Source organism: Gossypium hirsutum, chromosome D04 (assembly GCF_007990345.1).
Source record: "Gossypium hirsutum isolate 1008001.06 chromosome D04, Gossypium_hirsutum_v2.1, whole genome shotgun sequence".
Lineage (NCBI taxonomy): Eukaryota > Viridiplantae > Streptophyta > Magnoliopsida > Malvales > Malvaceae > Gossypium > Gossypium hirsutum.
In genome coordinates, this window is record NC_053440.1 from 53,754,715 (window position 1) to 53,775,023 (window position 20,309).

Below are 20,309 nucleotides of genomic sequence, written 5' to 3' on the forward strand. Positions count from 1 at the left end.
ATATGGGACTTTCGCCATATATTCTCTTTCATCCTCAGTCTTCGGAGATAATTGAGCACTAAGTTTCAAATGAGAAGCAAGTGGGGTACTTACATGTTTTGTGTTTTCATTTACACCAAAACATTGTAATACCTTTTTCAGATATTGCTTCTGATTTAAACAGACCTTGCCTCTCGGTCTATCTCTACTTATCTCCATGCCGAGAATCTTCTTGGCCTCACCTAGATCTTTCATCTCGAACTCTTGATTCAACTGAGCCTTCAGCTTATCTATCTCATTTTGGCTCTTCGAAGCGATTAACATATCATCAACATACAAGAATAGATAAATGAAAGATCCGTCATGCAGCTTCTGCAAATATACACAATTGTCATATTTGCTTCTTGTGTACTTCTGCCTTCTCATAAAGCTATCAAATCGCTTGTACCACTGCCTCGGGGATTGCTTCAATCCATATAGTGATTTGTTAAGCTTACAAACCCAATTTCTACCACCAGCATCTGTGTATCCTTCGGGCTGAGTCATATAGATCTCCTCTTCTAACTCACCATGCAAGAAAGCCGTCTTAACATCAAGTTGAGCTAGTTCCAAATTCAACTGTGCTACCAAGGCCAACAAAATTCTAATGGAGGAATGCTTCACAACAGGGGAAAATACATCATTGTAGTCAATTCCCTCCTTCTGAGCGTAGCCTTTAGCTACCAATCTTGCCTTGTAGCGAATATCCTTCTTGCTAGGAGATCCATCTTTCTTTGCGAATACCCACTTGCATCCGATTGCCCTTTTACCTTTCGGTAATTGCGCCAACTCCTAAGTATTGTTCTTCCGGAGAGACTGCATTTCTTCATCCATGGCGCTTTTCCATTTATCACTTTCTAAGCTTTGCATTGCTTCTTGATAAGTGATAGGAATATCATCAACAACGGGAAGGGCGTAGGCCACCATATCAGTAAATCGAGCAGGTTTATGAATTTCTCTCCGTGGCCTTGCAACTGCAACTGGTTCTGGTGTACTTAGTGGTTCTTGGGTCAGAACCTCTTCAACCTCTAATTCCTCCATTGTGGCTGGAGAATTAGACTTATTAACTGGGCAAATCCCCATCTGCTCAAACTCCACCTGTTTTGGAGTACACTCCACCTGCTGTGGAGTATTACTCGTCTGAATATCTTTATCTGCTACCTTTTTCAATGTGGCAGATTCATCAAAGGTAACATCTCTGCTACAGATCATTTTCTTTGTGCTTAAGCACCAAAGACGAAATCCCTTCACTCTAGAAGTGATTCCCATAAAGAGAGCTTTCTTTGCCATCGGATCTAACTTTGACTCCTTCACATGGTAATATGCAGTGGTTTCAAACACATGTAAGGAATCATAATCTGTAGCCGGTTTTCCAGACCATACCTCCATAGGAGTTTTTCTTTCTAATGCAGATGATGGCAAATGATTAACAAGATGGCCAGCGTATGTCACAGCCTCAGCCCAAAATTGCTTGCCCAACCCAGCATTGGACAACATACATCGAAATTTCTCCAGCAATGTTCGATTCATACGCTCTGCCAATCCATTCTGCAGTGGTGTATCCCTAACTGTGAAGTGTCGAACAATACCATACTCTTGGCACACATCGAAGAACGGATCACTTTTATATTCCCCTCCATTGTCCGTCCTAAGCCGCTTGATTTTCTTGCCAGTCTGGTTTTCGATCATAGTTTTCCATTTAAGAAAAACTCTAAGCACTTCATCCTTAGTTCTCATGGTATACACCCAAACTCTTCTGGAAAAGTCATCAACAAAAGTAACAAAGTAGTATTTTCCTCCCAATGAAGGTGTCTTGGAAGGCCCCCACACATCTGAGTGAACATATTCCAAAATACCTTTTGTATTATGGATAGCAGTACCGAATTTCACTCTCTTTTGCTTTCCCAGAACACAATGCTCGCAAAATTTTAATTTGCAAGCCTTTTCACCTTTCAACAATCCTTGCTTTGCCAGAATTTGCAAGGATTTTTCGCTGGCATGTCCCAACTTCATATGCCACAACTGTATTGAGTCCAATTCTTTGTTGCCGGAAGCTGCAGCGACTGCTCCAATAACTGTACTACCTTGGTAGTAATACAAGTTATTTTTCCTGATGCCCTTCAATATCACAAGTACGCCAGATGTCACTTTCAAAACCCCATCTCTCATAGTAACAACTGAATCATTGGATTCCAGGGCTCCCAATGAGATGAGATTTTTCTTCAAATTGGGCACGTACCGAACATCAGTCAGAACTCTGGTTGATCCATCTTTATTCTTTAATTGGATTGAACCTATCCCAACAGTTTTACAGGCATTGTCATTGCCCATATAAACAACTCCTCCATTTAGTTCTACTAAATCAGAGAACCACTCCCGGTTAGGGGACATATGATAGGTACAACCCGAATCCAATATCCACTCATCTGAATGGAACGACGATGATGATGCAACCAGTGATAGTTCAGAGTCACTGGTATCATGCTTTGCAACACAAGCATCTACATCAGCTTTTCCCTTATTCTTCAGCTTTGGACAATTTTTCTTCCAGTGGCATTTCTAATGCCAAAAAGCACATTCATCTTTCCCGAGTCTGGACTTTGACTTTGATCTCCCCTTTTGAGTTTTCTTCCGAGTGTATGAACGACCTCGGACTACTAAAGCTTCTGTATCTCTGATTGAGTTTTTCTGTTTGTCCTTCTTTCTTTGTTCATAACTGTATAAGGCCGCACAGACTTCGCTCAGAGATATATCACTCCTGCCATGAAGTAGAGTAGTTTCTAGGAACTCAAACTCCTCAGGAAGTGACCCCAACAGCATCAAAGCCAAATCTTCATCTTTGAATGTCTCATCCATATTCAGCAAATCAGTGACTAACTGATTAAATTTGGTGATGTGATCATTCATTGTGGTACTTGGGACGTATGTGAAGCGAAACAGTCTTTTCTTCAAGTGGAGCTTATTTTGACTGTTTTTCTTCAAAAAATTTTCTTCAAGTGCCACCCACAACTTATTTGCAGAAGTCTCATTTGAAAAAGCATACCTCTGCTCTCGAGAAAGGCATGATCGAATTGTGCCACATGCCAACCGATTGATCGCCTTCCAATCTTTCTCCTGTACATCATCTGGTTTCTCTTCATCAATGGCAATGTCTAGACCCTGCTGAAAAAGGGCATCTAGAACCTCACTTTGCCACATACCAAAATGGCCCGTGCCATCAAAGATCTCCACGGCCAGTCTTGCATTTGCAATTGTCGGTCTTGTCCACATGGACGATGTTGAAGCTCCTACACCGACTGTTTTCTCCATAATCTTTCAATATACCTAAAGAAATCTTTTCTGATGTGGAAGATCAGTTCAAACTGCAACCACAGAGCATACTACGGTTAACCTTCGGCTCTGATACCACTTGTTGTTCCAATAGGGTCGAAAGCGTGTAAATTATTGTACTAAAAAATCACACAAAGTTCAATTCCCAGGGAAGAGAGGTGGATCACAAGGATCTCTTAAATACCAAGTCTTTCCTTAGTCAGAATATTCCTTCTAACGTAATTTAATAGCACAATTAAATACTACTATTATACCCTCAAATATTGAAAGAAAAATAGGACAAAAAGAACACAAGAGTTTTAACGAGGTTCGGTAAATTATACCTACGTCCTCGGGCTACTAAAACCAGATGATAACTTTACTATCTCCAAAATTTACAAACAAATAGAATTCCTTAAGAATTCTCAAATGGGAGAAGAGAGAAAACTAAGAGAGAAAGATTGGTTGGGATGAATTGAAATGAGAAATGAGAAGGCCTATTTATAGTTGAGGTTCAAGGACCAAACAATAAATAGCCCATTATCTCAAGGACCAAAAAAAAATTATCCCTTGTCACTTTTCCAAAGTTGGTGGTTGTCATTATTGATTGTCTCCCATTAATGTTAATAGCAACCATTATTAATTGTCTTCCATTAATGTTAACACCAACTCATCTTACCGTTTCACCGTTAATGGCAATTAACACTCAGTGACTAAAATGTTACAACACGATAACGTGAGTGACTAAAATATAATATTTTAAATATAAGTGAATAAAATATAATCTGAAAAAAATAAAAGTGACTTTTTGGATAGTTTAGCCAAGTTTTTAATACAAACATGTCACGAATATTAGAATCGTGCAGGACATCAAAATGGAGATCATCGCGTGCCGTGAATACCCCATTTGAGCGTGTGAAGCTCAACACACTTCCTGTGGATATATCCTACTGCTAAGCTAGAAGTCTGAAAGTTGCTAAAATAACACGCACACTGAAACACAGCGTTTTCCATTTCCGTTCACGGCATGATCTTCGAGAACCATTCCCAAAATTTAGACCCCAAAATGCGAAAACCCAAACCCTGAACTCACTGTTTTTTTTCCCCTTTATAGTACTACTGTCTTGATCTCTTATATATATATATTTTCTCTCATGGCGGAGGAGGTCATCTCTGGTAGTGGATCTTCGGGAAGAGAAGGAGAGATCGATATAAGAGTAGGATTAACCTCGAGGGATTCGTTAGATTCTCGGTGGGTGTTCCCAGGTGAAGACGACTCTGAGATCGAAGAAAATGGCGACGGCGACGATGATTTACCGCATCGAGCTGCGGTGGACTCCGAAGACGAGGATAATCAGGAACACCATTTGATCCGCACTGAACCACGCGTGGATTCCTTTGACGTCGAAGCACTCGAAGTCCATGGCGCACATAGAAGTGATTACGAGGTACATTGTTCTTTACGAGTTTGTCCTGCTAATCTAATAGGTTATTTTTTCTGTTCATAATTTTGGAAGCTCGAATTTATTTGGTGTCTGATTTGATTGCATTGAAGCATGCTTTTGGTTATTTTAATTTGTCTGGCTTATATGGAAGTTAATGGGTTATGATTCGGTAATCCTATAATAACCATGGTAACGAAAATTAGATTAGTTTTATTTTTTTTTTTTATGTTCTTTAATTTTGCTGCTTACTTTTTATGTGTCTCTACTTAAACTTGATCGCAGGATTTAGGTATAGCAAGGAGAATAATACATGCCTTTCAGACCCTCGGAGTTGTATTTGGTGATGTGGGAACAAGTCCATTATATACATTCAGTGTGATGTTTAGCAAGGCACCTATCAAGGGAGACGAAGATGTTATTGGAGCACTATCACTAGTTCTATACACCTTACTCTTGGTCCCCCTTGTGAAATATGTCCTTATCGTACTTTGGGCAAACGATGACGGTGAAGGTATGTCAGATGTTCCCAATCAAGTCCCTATTCATGATCTTTTATGGAGGCCTTAAACATATATGTTAAATATATGTATTCCAAGTCAACTGTTTTACATTTTCTGTTGCTGGTTTCTTGAAGGTGGTACTTTTGCATTGTACTCGTTGATTTGCCGGCATGCTAATGTCAGTCTTCTCCCAAATCAGCTCCCATCAGACACCCGGATATCTAACTTCATACTAAAATTGCCATCTCCTGAACTTGAGAGATCACTTAAAATAAAGGAGAGACTAGAGGCTTCATTGACTCTGAAGAAACTCCTTCTGATGTTAGTGCTTGCTGGCACTTCTATGGTGATAGCTGATGGGGTTGTTACCCCAGCAATGTCAGGTTTCCATATCTATTGTTCTTGCCTTTTTTTTTACAGAACTGCTATGATGGAATAGAGTATTAAGTGGTTTGAGTTCTCATTTTCAATGTTTAGATAATAACTTTTGTGTGTATATATCTCTTTATAGTAATGTCTGCTGTTGGTGGTCTGAAGGTTGGAGTTGCTGCAATTGAACAAGGTAAGGTGGTATTTTATGCTATTATCAGCTTTATAAAACATTATTGCTTTTCTGCCTCACTTTTCCACTGTTAGTAAATTCTCTCAGAAAGGACATCTGTTCTCAATTGACCTTGTTGGCTAGGATTCATTTGCATATTTTGACTAAAATGTTATTGAAATTTACTTGTTATTTGGATATAGTATGGGATGGTGCTGCATTTTATTAGCTTGTAGATCTCATAGCTTCTTGAATGACCCTGAGTCGACAATTGTTCATCGTGTTTCTTCAGCAGCCTTTGTCTTGATCATGTGCCATTTGTAATGATAATTTAACTTTATTTAGACTATAGCTTATAATTTGGCTAAGTCCTAACTCTGCATGTATTATAAACAATGTGGTCTTTTTCCTTTTGCCTTTCTGCTTTTACATCTAATAGTTTTTGCTATATTATTACAGGTAAATATTCATTAACTTAATTCTTCTATTTCCTTCTTTGCTTTTCTTTACTTGCAGATGAAGTGGTGATGATATCAGTTACCTTTCTTCTAATTTTGTTCAGTGTACAGAAGTTTGGAACAAGTCAAGTAGGACTTGCTGTAGGCCCTGCTTTGTTCATATGGTTTTGTTCTTTAGCAGGCATTGGAATTTACAATCTTATTAAGTATGATGCAAGTGTCTTGAGGGCATTTAATCCCGTTCACATCTATTTGTACTTCAAGAGAAACTCAGTTAACGCCTGGTATGCGCTGGGAGGTTGTCTGTTATGTGCAACAGGTAACACATTAGGAGAAGATTATTGTATTTCAAGGTCGACTAATATTGTTATTTTTAATTAATTTTCCTTCTTTTGTGAAGGATAATTTCTGCAAATGTCTCACTGCAAAATCTTTCTCTTGCAACCCCACAAACTTGCTCTAGGAACATCCCTTCTATTTATCTCACATTTTTCCAACCTTTTTTTTCCCCTAATGCTTTGTTTGATGCATTGAATGTAATTTTTTAATTTGTCAACAAAGTTCAGCTAAAGCAATGCAGTTGATTGAGCTTTGATGAATTTGAACGAGGACATCAATGGTCATATAGGTCATTCTATATGATCTTACTGTGCTGATGATGGTTTATGTTTCAGGGTCTGAAGCAATGTTTGCAGATCTTTGCTACTTTTCTGTACGATCAATTCAGGTAATGGAGCAAGAAAACTCAGTTACCTAATGTTCTGCGTTTTGCACATCCTGTAGATATAATTGCTGGTAGCCCCTACCCTCTTTCTTACAATCTTTTGATTTGTGTGATAGTGGTTGTTTGCAGCTTACATTTGTGTTTCTCGTATTGCCTTGCCTGTTGCTGGGTTATTTGGGTCAAGCAGCATACCTTACAGGAAATCTTAATGGTGCTGAGAAGCATCCTTTCTTTCTTTCAATTCCTAGTAAGTTTCGCATTTTATCACGAATTAGTTGGATTAAAACCTTTCTTTTGTTTTGGAAAATTGTCACACTTGCCTTACTCTAAACAGAAAAACTGTTTTGCCCCACGTAGGTGGCATCTTCTGGCCGGTCTTACTGATAGCTAATATTGCTGCCTTGATTGCTAGCCGAGCAATGACAACAGCCACATTTTCGTGCATAAAGCAGTCATCTAATCTTGGTTGTTTCCCTCGTCTTAAAATCATTCACACATCTAAAAGGCTCATGGGCCAGATCTATATTCCTGTCATAAACTGGTTTTTGCTGGTAGGTTGCCTGGTCTTAGTTTGCTCTATGTCAAGCATTAACGAGATTGGAAATGCATATGGTAATATTTCTTCCTAGTCTTTTGGTTATACTAAGTCATCACTTTTGTTATCATTGAATGAATTTTTGGTGTCATGTAACTCATAAAAATTTAGATTTGTGGAATATAAAGTACTATCAAGTTATTTTACTGGGCTGTTGAATCAAACTACTAAAGATAAAGAAATCTTCTTACCCTTTTCCTTGCTTTAAATTAAACCGGCTTCTCATCTTTCTAGTTATTGATTTTGTTTTTAGGTATAGCTGAGCTGGGAGTCATGATGATGACCACTATTTTAGTCACGATTGTCATGCTTCTCATATGGCGGCTAAACATCATAATCGTGCTGAGTTTTGTTGTTTTCTTCCTGGGTTTGGAATTGACTTTTTTCTCGTCAGTTTTATGGAGTGTGACAGATGGAAGTTGGGTAATATTGGTTTTTGCTGTCATAATGTTTGTCATTATGTACATTTGGAATTATGGTAGCAAGCTTAAGTATGAAACTGAAGTGGAGCGAAAACTGCCAATGGATTTGATGCGAGAAATAGGCTGCAATCTTGGAACAATCAGAGTTCCTGGCATTGGCTTGCTTTACAATGAGCTGGCGAAAGGTGTACCAGCTATATTCGGTCATTTTATAACCGCACTCCCTGCTATCCACTCCATGGTCATCTTTGTCTGCATAAAATATGTCCCTGTTCCTGTGGTCCCTCAGAATGAAAGATTCTTTTTCAGGCGAGTCTGCCCCAAAAGTTACCATCTGTTTCGGTGTATTGCTAGGTAAAATTCTCTGGCTGGAAACTTAGATCCTATTATCTTGCCTGATCGAAATTCCATTTCCTCCAATGCTGTGTGCTATCGCTTTACAGGTTCAATTTGTACTGCAAAATTTTTCATAAAAACTAACTGGAATGGCTAATAGACATGTCTGTTGGTGAAGTGGTGGACTTTTCGTTCCAGTGACCAAGGATTTGCAACCTCAAAACACACGTATTGTCAAAATGTTACTTGGACAGGAGTTGTGGAATTAATTTGGGGGTCAAATTGAGTAAAGGATGAACTAATTTACTTCACTAAATCTCTTTTGAACAAGCATCTTTGATATATTATATCTTTTTTTATATACTATGTGCGCAATTCCTTTGTATTCCTCGCCTTTGTTCACCCTTTCCCCTTGTAGCATTCTCTCAGATAACTGACCAACCACTTTCTCAGGTATGGTTACAAGGATGTCCGTAAGGAAAATCACCAGGCATTTGAGCAGCTGCTGATCGAGAGTCTTGAGAAGCTCATTCGTCGGGAAGCTCAGCAAAGGCAATTGGAAAGTGATGGTGACGAAGATGCAGATTCCGAGGAGGATACATCTTTCTCAAGAGTTCTCATAGATCCTAACGGAAGTGTTTACTCACTTGGTGTTCCTCTGCTGGCTGAGTTTAGGGGCTCCAGCAATTCCATTTCAGAAGCAAGCATTTCTGAGGAGCTAAACCCCAACTCCCCTGCAAGTCCATCGATATCTGATGCCGAGCATAGTCTAGAAAGGGAGCTATCTTTTATACGACAGGCTAAGGAATCTGGGGTAGTTTATCTTCTCGGACACGGAGACATTAGGGCTAGAAAAGATTCTTGGTTTATAAAGAAACTGGTTATAAATTACTTCTATGCTTTCTTGAGAAAGAACTGCAGGAGGGGTATTGCAAATTTGAGCGTGCCGCATTCACATCTTATTCAGGTGGGCATGACTTACATGGTTTAAGAACCGATGTGTACTGAAATCAGGGAGGAGTGGTTAAGAAAGGCCGGCGCTCAAATAGCATGCTACAAGAGATGCAAATTCACCATTGTGTTGAGCAAAGCTGGGCGCTTGAATCAGCAAATTTTAGTATCATGTATCCATTCTGATGTTTATTTGTGTTCTTCCACGCACTTATTACTATTCCATACGAGTTTAATTAAATATTTTATTTACACACAATTCATAGGTGGGATTTACACGTGTGAATGGTTATGATCAGTGTATTGTAAAAAATTGAATGGACTCTAGTTGTAATTAATAGTTTTTTTTTTATTGTTTAGTGTGATCATTTGAGGTGAGATTTTAGATTTTAATTTAGTTATGAAATCATAATAATAAAAGAAATATTTGTTCTTAATATCTTAATTTCACTATTTGGTATTTATATATACATATATATTTTATTATAAAATTGTTGCATTTCTTTTTCACAGTTTAATTTGTATTATATTTCTAAAGAATTATCTAAAACAATTTAATTAATAATTCATGATATGCTTGAGTTTTAGTGATTTTTTCTTGCCATTAATCATAGTTAAGTTTAATTTTGTCAAACGTCTTATTATTTTCATATAATATTAAAAAAAATTACGACCAGATAAAAAAAATCACATAATATTCATTAAATTAAAATATAGAAATTAAAATTTCAAGTTAGTATAATATAAGGAATATTAAACTTAAATTTTATGGATTCGGAACAGATTGTCTTCAAATATCTATTTTTACAATTGCGGATTCCAATTCAGATATCAAAATATTTGCTTCCAATAAAGTTTGAATCCAAAATCTTATGCTTTCAGCGTTGATGCTTATTTTAAACCTTTATTATAATTTACACAAATTAATAATCTTGTATAAAAATATTTTTTAAAATTAAATATAACATTTTTTATTATGAAAATACATCTTCTTTAAATATTTTACTCTTTTAAATCTTAATTAATTTTTCTTAAATCGTATTCTTTTATAACAATAAACTTAACTCGGGATCATCGATATTCCTAAATTTATGTTTATCTCTTTTATTATTTGATTAGCTCAATTAATTTAATTACTTAAAACCAAAAATAATATTTATATAACTAAAATAAAATAATAAATGTTATACTACAAATTTATTTTATAATGTAGGACATACTTATATTTAGTACATCAAATACATATACATTTATATCAATGGTTATATATGAGCAAATTATAATCACTATACAATTATGATATTATATCGTGCATTCTTTTAATAGTAGAAATAGATGAAATTTTTCATGAAAAGAACTGATTTAATTTTTAATTTAACAAATCTACTTAATTTTTTAAAATAAAAAAATATAATATAATCCCCATTATATAAAACACATATTTTTTTTTGGATTTTCAATAAAAAGAAAAAAGGAAAAAAAATTAATTCTTCCAAATATCCCCAAACCATGATTTGTATTCGAATTTGGTCTTTAAACTTTAAAGTATTTTAATTACATTCTCAAACATTGGAGTTTATATCAATTAAGTCATTCGGCTATCAAAACTGCTAATTTCGCAATTAAGTGACACATCAAATCTTATATGAATTAATTTAAAAATTAATAGTTTTAATAACTTCCAAAGTTTAGGGATGTAATTAAATTTTTTTTAAAATTTAAGATCAATTTAAAATATGAGTTGTAGTTTAAGGACTTTTGGCGCAATTTTATTAAAGAATCTAGGATAACATATTTGGGCATCAACAAATAGAGTTGTGTGTTTTGCCTTCGCGGTTCCGTATGCCGCGGACGCCATTGTTGAGATGGAATCAGCACTTTCAACATTACCCTCCGCTTTTACTCCCTTCTCCTTTTCTAAACCCCTAAACCCCAAATCCCCTTTGTTCTCTTTCTCTCAGTCTCCACTCCTTAGCCCTGTCGCCGCCCTTTCTTATTCTTTTCCTCTAAGGACTACCTCCTCCATTCCCAAACGCCTACACCGCCGTTTGGAGTGCGTCTCTTCTGGTACCGGCGGCGGATTTGGTGGAAATGATGGGAGTAGCGGCGGCGGCGGCGACGGGGAAGGAACGAGTGGAGGTGATTCGAAGGCGAAATTGGGAGCTGGAGTCGTTGACGATCTCTCTGCCTTGTCTCCCGATGTTATCATTCTTAATGTTGGGGTATGATAATGATTTTTTAAGGTTATTATTCCTATTTTTCAGATATTCAATTTGATACTTGGAAAAAATATATAGGTAGTTAATTGAAAAAAAGTCACCGAATAAAAAAACTTCAGGTACCAAATTGAACATTGAAGTCAATTTCAGGTACCTAATGACATATAAACCTTTTTTTCTTTGAATTTAGGAAGAATTTAAAAAAAAAAAGGTAAAATGCTACTAATTTTTTGTTCTTGAATTTGCTGTGATTTAGGGAATGATGTGCGGCGGGTGTGCTTCGAGTGTGAAGAAAATACTAGAAAGTCAAGTAAGTTAATGTCTCCATTGCTTTTTTCTTCCCTTTTAAATCGAATTATTTACATTTCTTTGTGTGTCATTTTGCTTTAACGTGCAGCCCCAAGTCTCTTCCGCGACCGTCGATCTTACAACGGCGACGGCAATGGTGTGGCCTGTTTTCGAAGCCAAGGCTGTACCCAATTGGCAAAAGGAATTGGGGGAGCCATTAGCTAAACAGTTGACTAGCTCTGGTTTCGAATCTAAGCTTCGAGGTATGTGTTCAGCATGCATGTGATATAATCCGAGACCTTTCGAATACATGAAAAAAGTCGAATATATTATACCCTTGTTGAATGCAATGTCGAATACTCACACCTCAATCTAAGAAACATGCAATAATTATAAAAGTGCTTTCGTTGCCATCGTTCTTGGTCAACTTCTTGTTCCTTGAATATTGTTTTCATGGCTTGCTTATGTTGCACTGACTTATTTTTTTATTGAACTATTCGTCTGCTCCAAAAAAATGATTTAAAAAAAATAAAATAAAATCTGACCATACGCAGATACATAACCTAGTTCGTAGGAGTGTTCATAGTTCGGTTAAAATTGAATAACTGATCAAACCGATTTAATTTGATTAATCGGTCGGTGGTCGAATTCAGTTCGGTTGAAGGTCGATTAATGACTTTTTGAAATTTTGGTTATCGGTTAATTTTGTTCGAAATCGGTTATGTAGTGTTTCTAATGTCTTATTTATTGTTTTCACCTAATAAAGTTTTTTGAACTATTTAAAAAAAGAAAATGAACATTAGCAATGTATTTTTTATATGTTCTATGTTTATTTTAATCAAAAGACAAAATACATATAAATTTCAGTTAATTCGGTTAACCGACTGAATTAATCGAAATATGTCAATTCGGTTAATGTATTTGAAAAAAAACTTCGGTTCGATTAACGGTTAAAATTTTTTACATTTTGAATAATTCAATTTGGATATTAACCAAACCGACTGTTTAAACACCCCTACTTATTCGACAATAATATTTAAGTTTTAGCACCTTAATGTAGAGCTGTACACTTAAGGACCATGTTCTAATATTTTGATGTCATACGCATGGTTGTTGGAGATCTTGAGTTTGGTCATTGAATTTTTCAGGTTATTTTTTGGTTACTTTGGAGGTGCTAAATGCTTTAATTAAGATTCATCATGTTAGGGGTTGCTCATATATAAAGCTAAACTTTTCAAAATAGTTGAGGGGCTAAATTTTTACAAATATGCTCAAATAAGAGTTTTTGCTGATATGTTTAGAATAAAATACATGACAATTGAGTTAAAATATTTCTTGGAAAGAAAAAAATACATATAACATAATTTGAAACAGATATGCAACTTTGAAAAATTCTTATTTGAGCATATTTGAAAAGTTCTAGACTTTATTTAACAATTTTGAAAGGCTTGACCCTTATATGAGCAACCCGGGCCTCAATTTCAGCCTATTAATTTAGGAAGTTCTTCTTTGCAAGTAGATTGAAACATACTCTAATTTCTCTCATATATGATTATGAAATATTGTAAATCTTACACCAATTTTTTTTCCTGTTGTTTGTAAATAAACTTGACAACCCAAACTTATGATTAGTGATTCATTTATGCTCCTCTTATTTTAAATGATTTGAGGCATAACATGAAGTTTGGTTTTCCACATAATTCATGCAAATTTGTGTTTTTAGTGGCAGGTGAGGAAGCTATTGAAGGAGATGTCTGACCACAATAAAAAGAGAAAAGAACAGAGAAAAAGCTTTTTGTTGAAAGAGCAGCCATAATAAGTCCTTAGATGTGACAGTATTGGCTTTGAAGTTATAGATTTCATTAATTGTATAATTCATCAAGACATTTACTCATTTGGTAATTGGTATTAACTTCACAAAAATGGGGGTTTTATTTAGAGGGTTTTGTTGTTGTATATCACATGATCCATGTCATGGTACCATATATCATCTTTCACACGTGTCTATCGGATAAAGAATAAACCATATGCATTTGATTTTTTTTTTTGGGGGGGGGGCTTACAATATGTCACCCTCTTCTCTTTCCTTTTAAGGAAATTAAACTATCTATACTCTAAATTCGAAATAAATGCTATTCAACGTTTTGAATCAGATAGGAATATATCAAAGGATATCCATAATACAACATAGAATTGAGTTAATGATAACCAATTGGAGCGGGTGCCTCTCTCAATTCCTTTCCCTGAAATTGAATATCCTGCATATACCCAAAAAAAAAAATTAGCATATTAAGATCGGTTAGACTTGTAAGGATTGAGTCTTTGGACAAAGTATTTAGTAATTCAAGTTAGCTCATGAATTCAAGCTTATGGATTAGGTCAAAAATGGGTCATGTCTTAATGGTTAAATTTATTATTGCACCGAGTATTTAATAATTAAAGCTTGGCTCAGATTGAATTCAAGCCTATGGTCATGTATTGACTTGATTTAAAAATCGAGCTACTATCTCGATCTGAAAGGTTAAGACTTACCAGGATCAAAGTTTAGATAAAGCCTTTAGTAATTTAAGCTTGGCTCATACTGTTTTCAATCTTATAAGCTAAGGAAAAAAAGGGATCCTGTCTTAATTTGATCTAAAGGCTCCGCTACTAGCTTAACTTGAAAGGCTAAACTGGCTGGGATTGACAAAACACTTTGTAACTCAAAGTTGGTTCAGACCGAATTTAGAAGGGTCACATTCCAAATTGATCTACTATTGAAAGACAATAACTTGGCAATGTTAAAATGTATGGCTATACAGAAACTATTAAAAGAAGAAAATGAGCATGGGAAGTGGAAGAGATGAGTGAGACTTACAGAAGCGAAATGATTAATATCCCTATGATGAGCTTCATCAGCGCGAATCACGGTTATAACATCCTTGAGTCTGGCATCTTTAGGCAATCTCCAGTAATCTATGGCAATGGCAGGGGCTGGAACATTTTCTGTTTCACCACTTTCGATTGATTCCAAATACTCGGTGTAGGAGAAAACTGCTTCCTCTTCCAAATACCCAACAAATCTATGCGCCAATTTTGGGGAGCTCAGATAAAGAACAAAGAAGCCATTAAAGAACACTCCCTGCACAGCTAGAACAAGTAGCCTTTCGTACCACTTGGGTTTCACAAGCTCCACAATTGTCATCAAATGCATCCTCTCATTCTCTGCTTCTTCAAGTAAGGCTTTAATCCATCCACCACTTTGCTGGAACTTACGGAGAGACTTGAGATGGAGAAGCATCCCGCCGACCATGCCGGGGACTGCCGCCACTGTTTCCAGCATCATTGCATGACAGCCATAACGTCTCTGCATTTCAAATGAACCACAAAGGAACGTCAATGCCTTGAATATAAATATGAATGTATAAACTTTTAAGTAATTGTGTTAGACATTCGTGTCCGAGATATATACTGGCATGGGTATTGATTAATAACCCTCAAGGACAATGATCTTTTAAAGATATTCAACATACTCATGTCAGGACATAAGATGCTAAAATAGTTGCACATAAAATATAAGCTTTTAACTACGAAGACTACAAAAGAGCCACTAAGGATCTGCAATGTCTTGAAGTGCACATCTGTGTATGACACATATCAAGACATAGGTAGGAGTATATACCACTCCAAAGATAGTATCTTCAATGCCTTGTAACCAAAGATACTCATATCGGGCATATAAGAGGTTAAAAGAGTTGCACATCGAAGAGTAAGCTTTTAACTAAGAAGTCTACAAAAGACCCACGATGTGTAATGCCTTGAGGTGCACTGTACACGTCCATGTATGATACATATCAAGGCATGGGTACGAATATATATCACTCCAAAGATAGTCTATAAATGTAGAAAAAATTTTAAAATATTAAATATACACACATCTGACACATACTTATAACTGACACCCACATTTGAATATGGGTAAATTTGTATATCATACAATAGAAAAGAAAATAATTATATAGAAACAAAGCAATTTTGTCTTCTAAATGTGTAAAAAAGACTTGAGAATCTTTAAACATACCAAGACACTTTGGGATCTAAATAACTGATGGCACAGGTATATAAATGTCAAATGTGATAAAATTAATGAAGAGTTCAGTCTAAATCTAAAAGCTATTGACATATTAAGAACATAATAAAATACAGTCAAACAAATTATGGAATGCTGTAATTATGGAACAGAGAAAGTAAAACACAACAAACCTGGAAGAACAGATCCACAGGAATTCGAAGGAGTTTGACTGTTCTGTAAGCTAAATTATCCAGGAAGTTCTTTGGCACATGGTGCTTTTTCAAATCAATTGAAACATCTGCCTTGTACGTTTCCCATGGCTGCATCATAGAGGATAAACAAACAGTGCAAAATTAGATCATCAAACTGAACGATTGATCGAAAATTTTCTAATATATTACAAAGTTGTGAGATAAATCTTTATTTAAAAATTGAAGTAACGGTAAAAACCGATTTATTCATTTTAATAATTTAAATTCCCAGCTAAAGAGAAAAAAGAGAAGTCGCACTTTTTCTAAAAAAAAATTGACATTCAAACACGAAGATTGATCAACAGTAACAAGTCAACAATATAGCAGCTTCATCTTAAAAGAAAAACATAGCAGCTTAGAATATAGGTGGAAACGAAGAGAAAAATGAATATTATATAGATGTGTGCGTGTGTGTGTATTACTGCCAAAATTGAACCAAATAACTAACTCTTAAGTGAAGGAATAAAGTAAGTTCAACGAAAGATGAAATGGTACCATGAAACAGTTCCAGGGCCAAACGGTGCCATCCTCTCTGGTGATCGTAGGCCTTGAAATCCCCCAATAACTTGACGCAACTATGTCTTTCCCTTTCGTCTCTTCCTTCTCCTGTTCCTTCTTCTCCGAAGGCGCTTTCTCCATTGAAGCAGGAGCAGAGCTCATCATCCTTCGCCACTCAAACCCTCCAAACATCACTCCATTTCGCTGTCCGCTCAAGTGCACGCTCCTCCCAACCACGGAGGATCCGTACACCAGTCCTCCGCCGCTTCCGTAGTACCTCTGGCCGTAGACCAGACATTGCTTCACTGACCTTAATACAAAACGATTCATTTTCTTCTCCTTTTTTTTGAATTTGTTATGACTTAATAAGATCGTCGTTGAGAGGCCATAATAATATATAGGAGAGAAGAGAAGCGGGAGAAGGATCGAGGAAAGAATGGCGGGGTGAAAACGGTTTATGATTCACTGTTTCACGGTGTACTTTTAATTTATTTCTTGATATTTAATCTGCCGCTGATCGGATGACAAAAAACTTTTATGGGTTGATATTTCACAAAGGGCAACATGTTTTATGTTCTTTTGCACTACTGAATCATATATCCGGCGGCTAACAATAATCTTCTCATTTGAATGTACCTTTTCCAATTTGACGGGAGGTATTTTGGAGTTCTCTTGCTTGATTCAACGAGTTAATTGCACTGTATATCCCTAAATTATGATTCTTATTTTAATTTCGGTTTCTAAATTTCAAAAAATTTTAATTAGATCCTTAAATTATTGATATTATATCAATTAAGTCTTTTCGTTACACAAAAGAAAAAAAGAGTGAACGATAAAACTAATGTAAAAGCTCTGAAAACTTCAAATCTAATATTTTCAAAACATCTATTTCGCAATATTCATTTTTTTAAAATTTTCATTTTAAATTATATTATATAAGATCTAACGTGTCATTTAACAATTAAATTAAATATTTTAATAACGAAAGGACCTAATTGACATAACCTTGATAATTTAAAATGTAATTAAAATAATTTAAAATTTAAAAATAAATTTAAAATTAGAGACATAATTTGAAACTAAATTATATTTATTCAAATATGGAATATAAAATAACATATTTACCATAATTTGAAAAGTCTAACTCTTCGAAAGAAGAGGAAAAGTCTTTAACGCGTCTAATAAAAGGATGTTTTAGTACGTTACGTCACTAATAGTGCCCTCACATAAATGAATCAGTTTAATAAAATTGAATAAAACTCACTCATAACAATAATATATTTTTTTAAACTAATTGGTATTAGGTCTCTCTAAATTTTGTGTTGAAAGAAAATAAATGAAATTAGTAAATAAGAAGGGCTTAGGAAAGAATTTAACGGTTTTATTTAGCAATCAATTAAAATGGTAAATTTCCATATTAAGTCTCTGAATATTTTAAGTCATCACATTTCAATTTGGTGCTGCCTCTCTCTCAACCTCCACTAGTCATCCCGTATTTTTACATCAAAAAATACTGGTGCCGCCCATCTCTCCCCCTCCACCCTTAAAAAATATTTTTTCTTAAACACACATCATTTTGTAATGATGGTTCAATGAGTATGTCAGAAAAATCACGGGTGCCCCATCTCTCTCCCTCCACCCCTTGTTACTGTTTCAAACATACCATTTTTGATAAATAATTATGTTGACATACCATTTCGGTATTTAATTTTTTTATTTACATTGCATTATACAGGTAAAAGAAACCAAAAAAAATTCTCTTTTAAATGTTATTTATTTTTTAATTAAGATGATATTTGCAGAAAAATACAATTAATGTCTTTACAATTTTCTTTTCTAATTCAATAAAAATAATTTAGCAAATAAAAGTAATTACCAAATGTTTAAAAATTAACAAGGACCCAATGTATATATTCCCTTAATATATATATATCAATTAAAGAATTGTTTAAGATTAAAAAGTATTTAATTATTAACCTATATTTTCATTTAATAATTTATTTTTATTATATTCAATAAAATGTTTAATTACAATTTCCTTATACTTTTTTTTTAAAAAAGTTTGAATTACAATTATAAGTAATACATTTCAAATAATTATAATCATAATAAATCATTACAAGTACACAACACGACGTCGGTCAACGGTCAAAGTTCCATACGACACAGTTTTGCAAATCAAACCCAAAACAAAGTTTGACTGCCCAATTACCCAAATTCACATGATTCCTGATGAACTCACGGCCCTCAAATTGGAACAACTTTATCCAAATAATCAAAAAATGATGTAAAATAATGTATTTTAAAATTTTGTATAACTTTTTAAAATTTGATAAAATTATTATTATTTGTTTATTGTATAATACATTAATATTAAAAAATATATTAAATATTCTCCGAGCTTTCATTAGCTTCTCTGTATTTAAGTAAAAATTATTTGATCTAATTCTCGATAATAACTTAATGGTTAAGGGATGTTCAGTAATGTGGGCATACTCTTATCAAGAGTGAAGATACTAACCCATGAATATAACAGAAGCTCAGCCTTTTATATTTATTTATATCTATTCCATTACATATAAATTGTTTTACAATTATACATAACATAAAATTGTTATTTTTCATTATCTTATTTAACAGCTTCTAACATGTAATAGTCGCATTGTCACATTGAGTTTTGATTCAATCCCGAGTTGAGTTGAGTTAAATCTCTAAATAGAGGCTGAAACTTCCTTAATACTATATTTTTTTTTAATTTTTAAAACTCAAACTCGATTAGATTCTAGAAATAACAAAACTTAACATGATGAATTTAACAATAATTATTTGGTAGTGATTGAAATTCAAATTTTGAAAAAGTATAAGGACTAAATATAATGACTAATAGGAAAACTTAACATTGTATAAATTATAGAGAATAGATTTCAAATTTATGCATAGAGAAACCAAAACTAAAATTTGCATATAAAAAAATATAATATCAAATTTAGTCCTCAACATTTACATATTTTGTTAAATTGGTTTTAACTCTTTTTTTTTAGCTAAATCTAGTCTTTCATCTTTAAAAATAAGTCAAATCACTTTTTTTAAATGGAAATACTAATTAAAAGTCTAAAACATTACTTTTTCTTTTAATAATATTGGCATGACAACCTGCTTAGTAATCCACATATAATTCATGCTAACATAATATTATTTGTCTTATATATCATGTCAACAAATATTAAAGGATGTTTGAACTGGACTGGACCGGTTGGGTATCTATATGAAGAATGGCTTTGAACTGGCTAGATTGAGAACCGATATAGACCGACAAAAAACTAGTTAAATTGAGTTTTTTTTTGTTTTTTTTTTAATATTTTTTATTCGAACTAGTGGATCGATAGTCTGACTGATTCGACTACCGATTTGATTTAAAATAATTGAAAACTTATAAAAATTTGTAAAAAATAAAAAATAATATTCAAAAATAAAAAGTTTCTAAAAATTTAGAAAAAAAAATGGTATGGGTACATTTGGATTATCATGCAGTTTGAAATTTAAAAAAAAAATTAACGTTTAGCTAATATTTTGATTAAAAAAATAATTTGACTCTTTTCTAAAAGTTAACGGTCAAATTTGACATTTTAAAAGTTAAAGATTAAATTTAGCTTAAAAAAATAAGGGTCAATTTAATAAAAAGAGGTAAATGTTAAGTGCTAAA

General features: G+C 34.2%; 3 protein-coding genes across 6 annotated transcripts; 2 read left to right on the plus strand and 1 right to left on the minus strand.

The window, feature by feature from the left end:
• The first annotated feature begins 4,161 nt into the window (after window positions 1-4,161).
• LOC107898925 (potassium transporter 7) lies at window positions 4,162-9,651 on the plus strand. Of its 3 annotated transcripts, XM_016824497.2 has the most exons (11): window positions 4,169-4,775; window positions 5,055-5,283; window positions 5,407-5,655; window positions 5,784-5,834; window positions 6,330-6,590; window positions 6,946-6,998; window positions 7,125-7,242; window positions 7,353-7,460; window positions 7,551-7,607; window positions 7,844-8,366; window positions 8,802-9,651. In XM_016824497.2, exons 1-11 carry the CDS (start codon window positions 4,482-4,484, stop codon window positions 9,337-9,339), a joined length of 2,481 nt encoding a protein of 826 aa, XP_016679986.1. In that variant the 5' UTR covers window positions 4,169-4,481; the 3' UTR covers window positions 9,340-9,651. The 3 variants fall into 3 exon arrangements, with proteins under 3 accessions (XP_016679985.1, XP_016679986.1, XP_040946842.1); XM_016824496.2 differs by having other exon boundaries at window positions 4,162-4,775; window positions 7,353-7,607; XM_041090908.1 differs by having other exon boundaries at window positions 7,353-7,607; window positions 8,456-9,651.
• A 1,408-nt stretch (window positions 9,652-11,059) lies between these two features.
• LOC121215955 (copper-transporting ATPase PAA1, chloroplastic) lies at window positions 11,060-13,832 on the plus strand. 2 transcript variants are annotated; one of them, XM_041090911.1, is made up of 4 exons: window positions 11,060-11,521; window positions 11,775-11,828; window positions 11,916-12,069; window positions 13,536-13,832. In XM_041090911.1, exons 1-4 carry the CDS (start codon window positions 11,165-11,167, stop codon window positions 13,562-13,564), a joined length of 594 nt encoding a protein of 197 aa, XP_040946845.1. In that variant the 5' UTR covers window positions 11,060-11,164; the 3' UTR covers window positions 13,565-13,832. The 2 variants fall into 2 exon arrangements, with proteins under 2 accessions (XP_040946845.1, XP_040946844.1); XM_041090910.1 differs by having other exon boundaries at window positions 11,063-11,521; window positions 13,530-13,832.
• LOC121215954 (ubiquinol oxidase, mitochondrial) lies at window positions 13,706-17,223 on the minus strand. Its single transcript, XM_041090909.1, has 4 exons — window positions 16,604-17,223; window positions 16,049-16,177; window positions 14,664-15,152; window positions 13,706-14,064 (listed from the first exon to the last, which is right to left on the minus strand). The coding sequence occupies exons 1-4, from the start codon at window positions 16,934-16,936 to the stop codon at window positions 14,005-14,007; spliced, it is 1,011 nt and encodes a 336-aa protein (XP_040946843.1). The 5' UTR covers window positions 16,937-17,223; the 3' UTR covers window positions 13,706-14,004.
• Window positions 17,224-20,309: the final 3,086 nt, after the last annotated feature.

Bases quoted from the DNA above. Each gene is read 5' to 3' on its own strand.
- LOC121215955 (XM_041090910.1), top strand. From the start codon at position 11,165: ATGGAATCAGCACTTTCAACATTACCCTCCGCTTTTACTCCCTTCTCC. The intron at 11,522-11,774 runs GTATGATAATGA...GCTGTGATTTAG, and splicing joins TTATCATTCTTAATGTTGGG to GGAATGATGTGCGGCGGGTG. The intron at 12,070-13,529 runs GTATGTGTTCAG...TTGTGTTTTTAG, and splicing joins TTTCGAATCTAAGCTTCGAG to TGGCAGGTGAGGAAGCTATT.
- LOC107898925 (XM_016824496.2), top strand. From the start codon at position 4,482: ATGGCGGAGGAGGTCATCTCTGGTAGTGGATCTTCGGGAAGAGAAGGA. The intron at 5,656-5,783 runs GTTTCCATATCT...ATCTCTTTATAG, and splicing joins TGTTACCCCAGCAATGTCAG to TAATGTCTGCTGTTGGTGGT. The intron at 6,591-6,945 runs GTAACACATTAG...TTTATGTTTCAG, and splicing joins TTGTCTGTTATGTGCAACAG to GGTCTGAAGCAATGTTTGCA.
- LOC121215954 (XM_041090909.1), bottom strand. From the start codon at position 16,936: ATGAATCGTTTTGTATTAAGGTCAGTGAAGCAATGTCTGGTCTACGGC. The intron at 16,178-16,603 runs GTACCATTTCAT...TCTATGATGCAG, and splicing joins GGCCCTGGAACTGTTTCATG to CCATGGGAAACGTACAAGGC. The intron at 14,065-14,663 runs GTAAGTCTCACT...GGGTATATGCAG, and splicing joins ATATTAATCATTTCGCTTCT to GATATTCAATTTCAGGGAAA.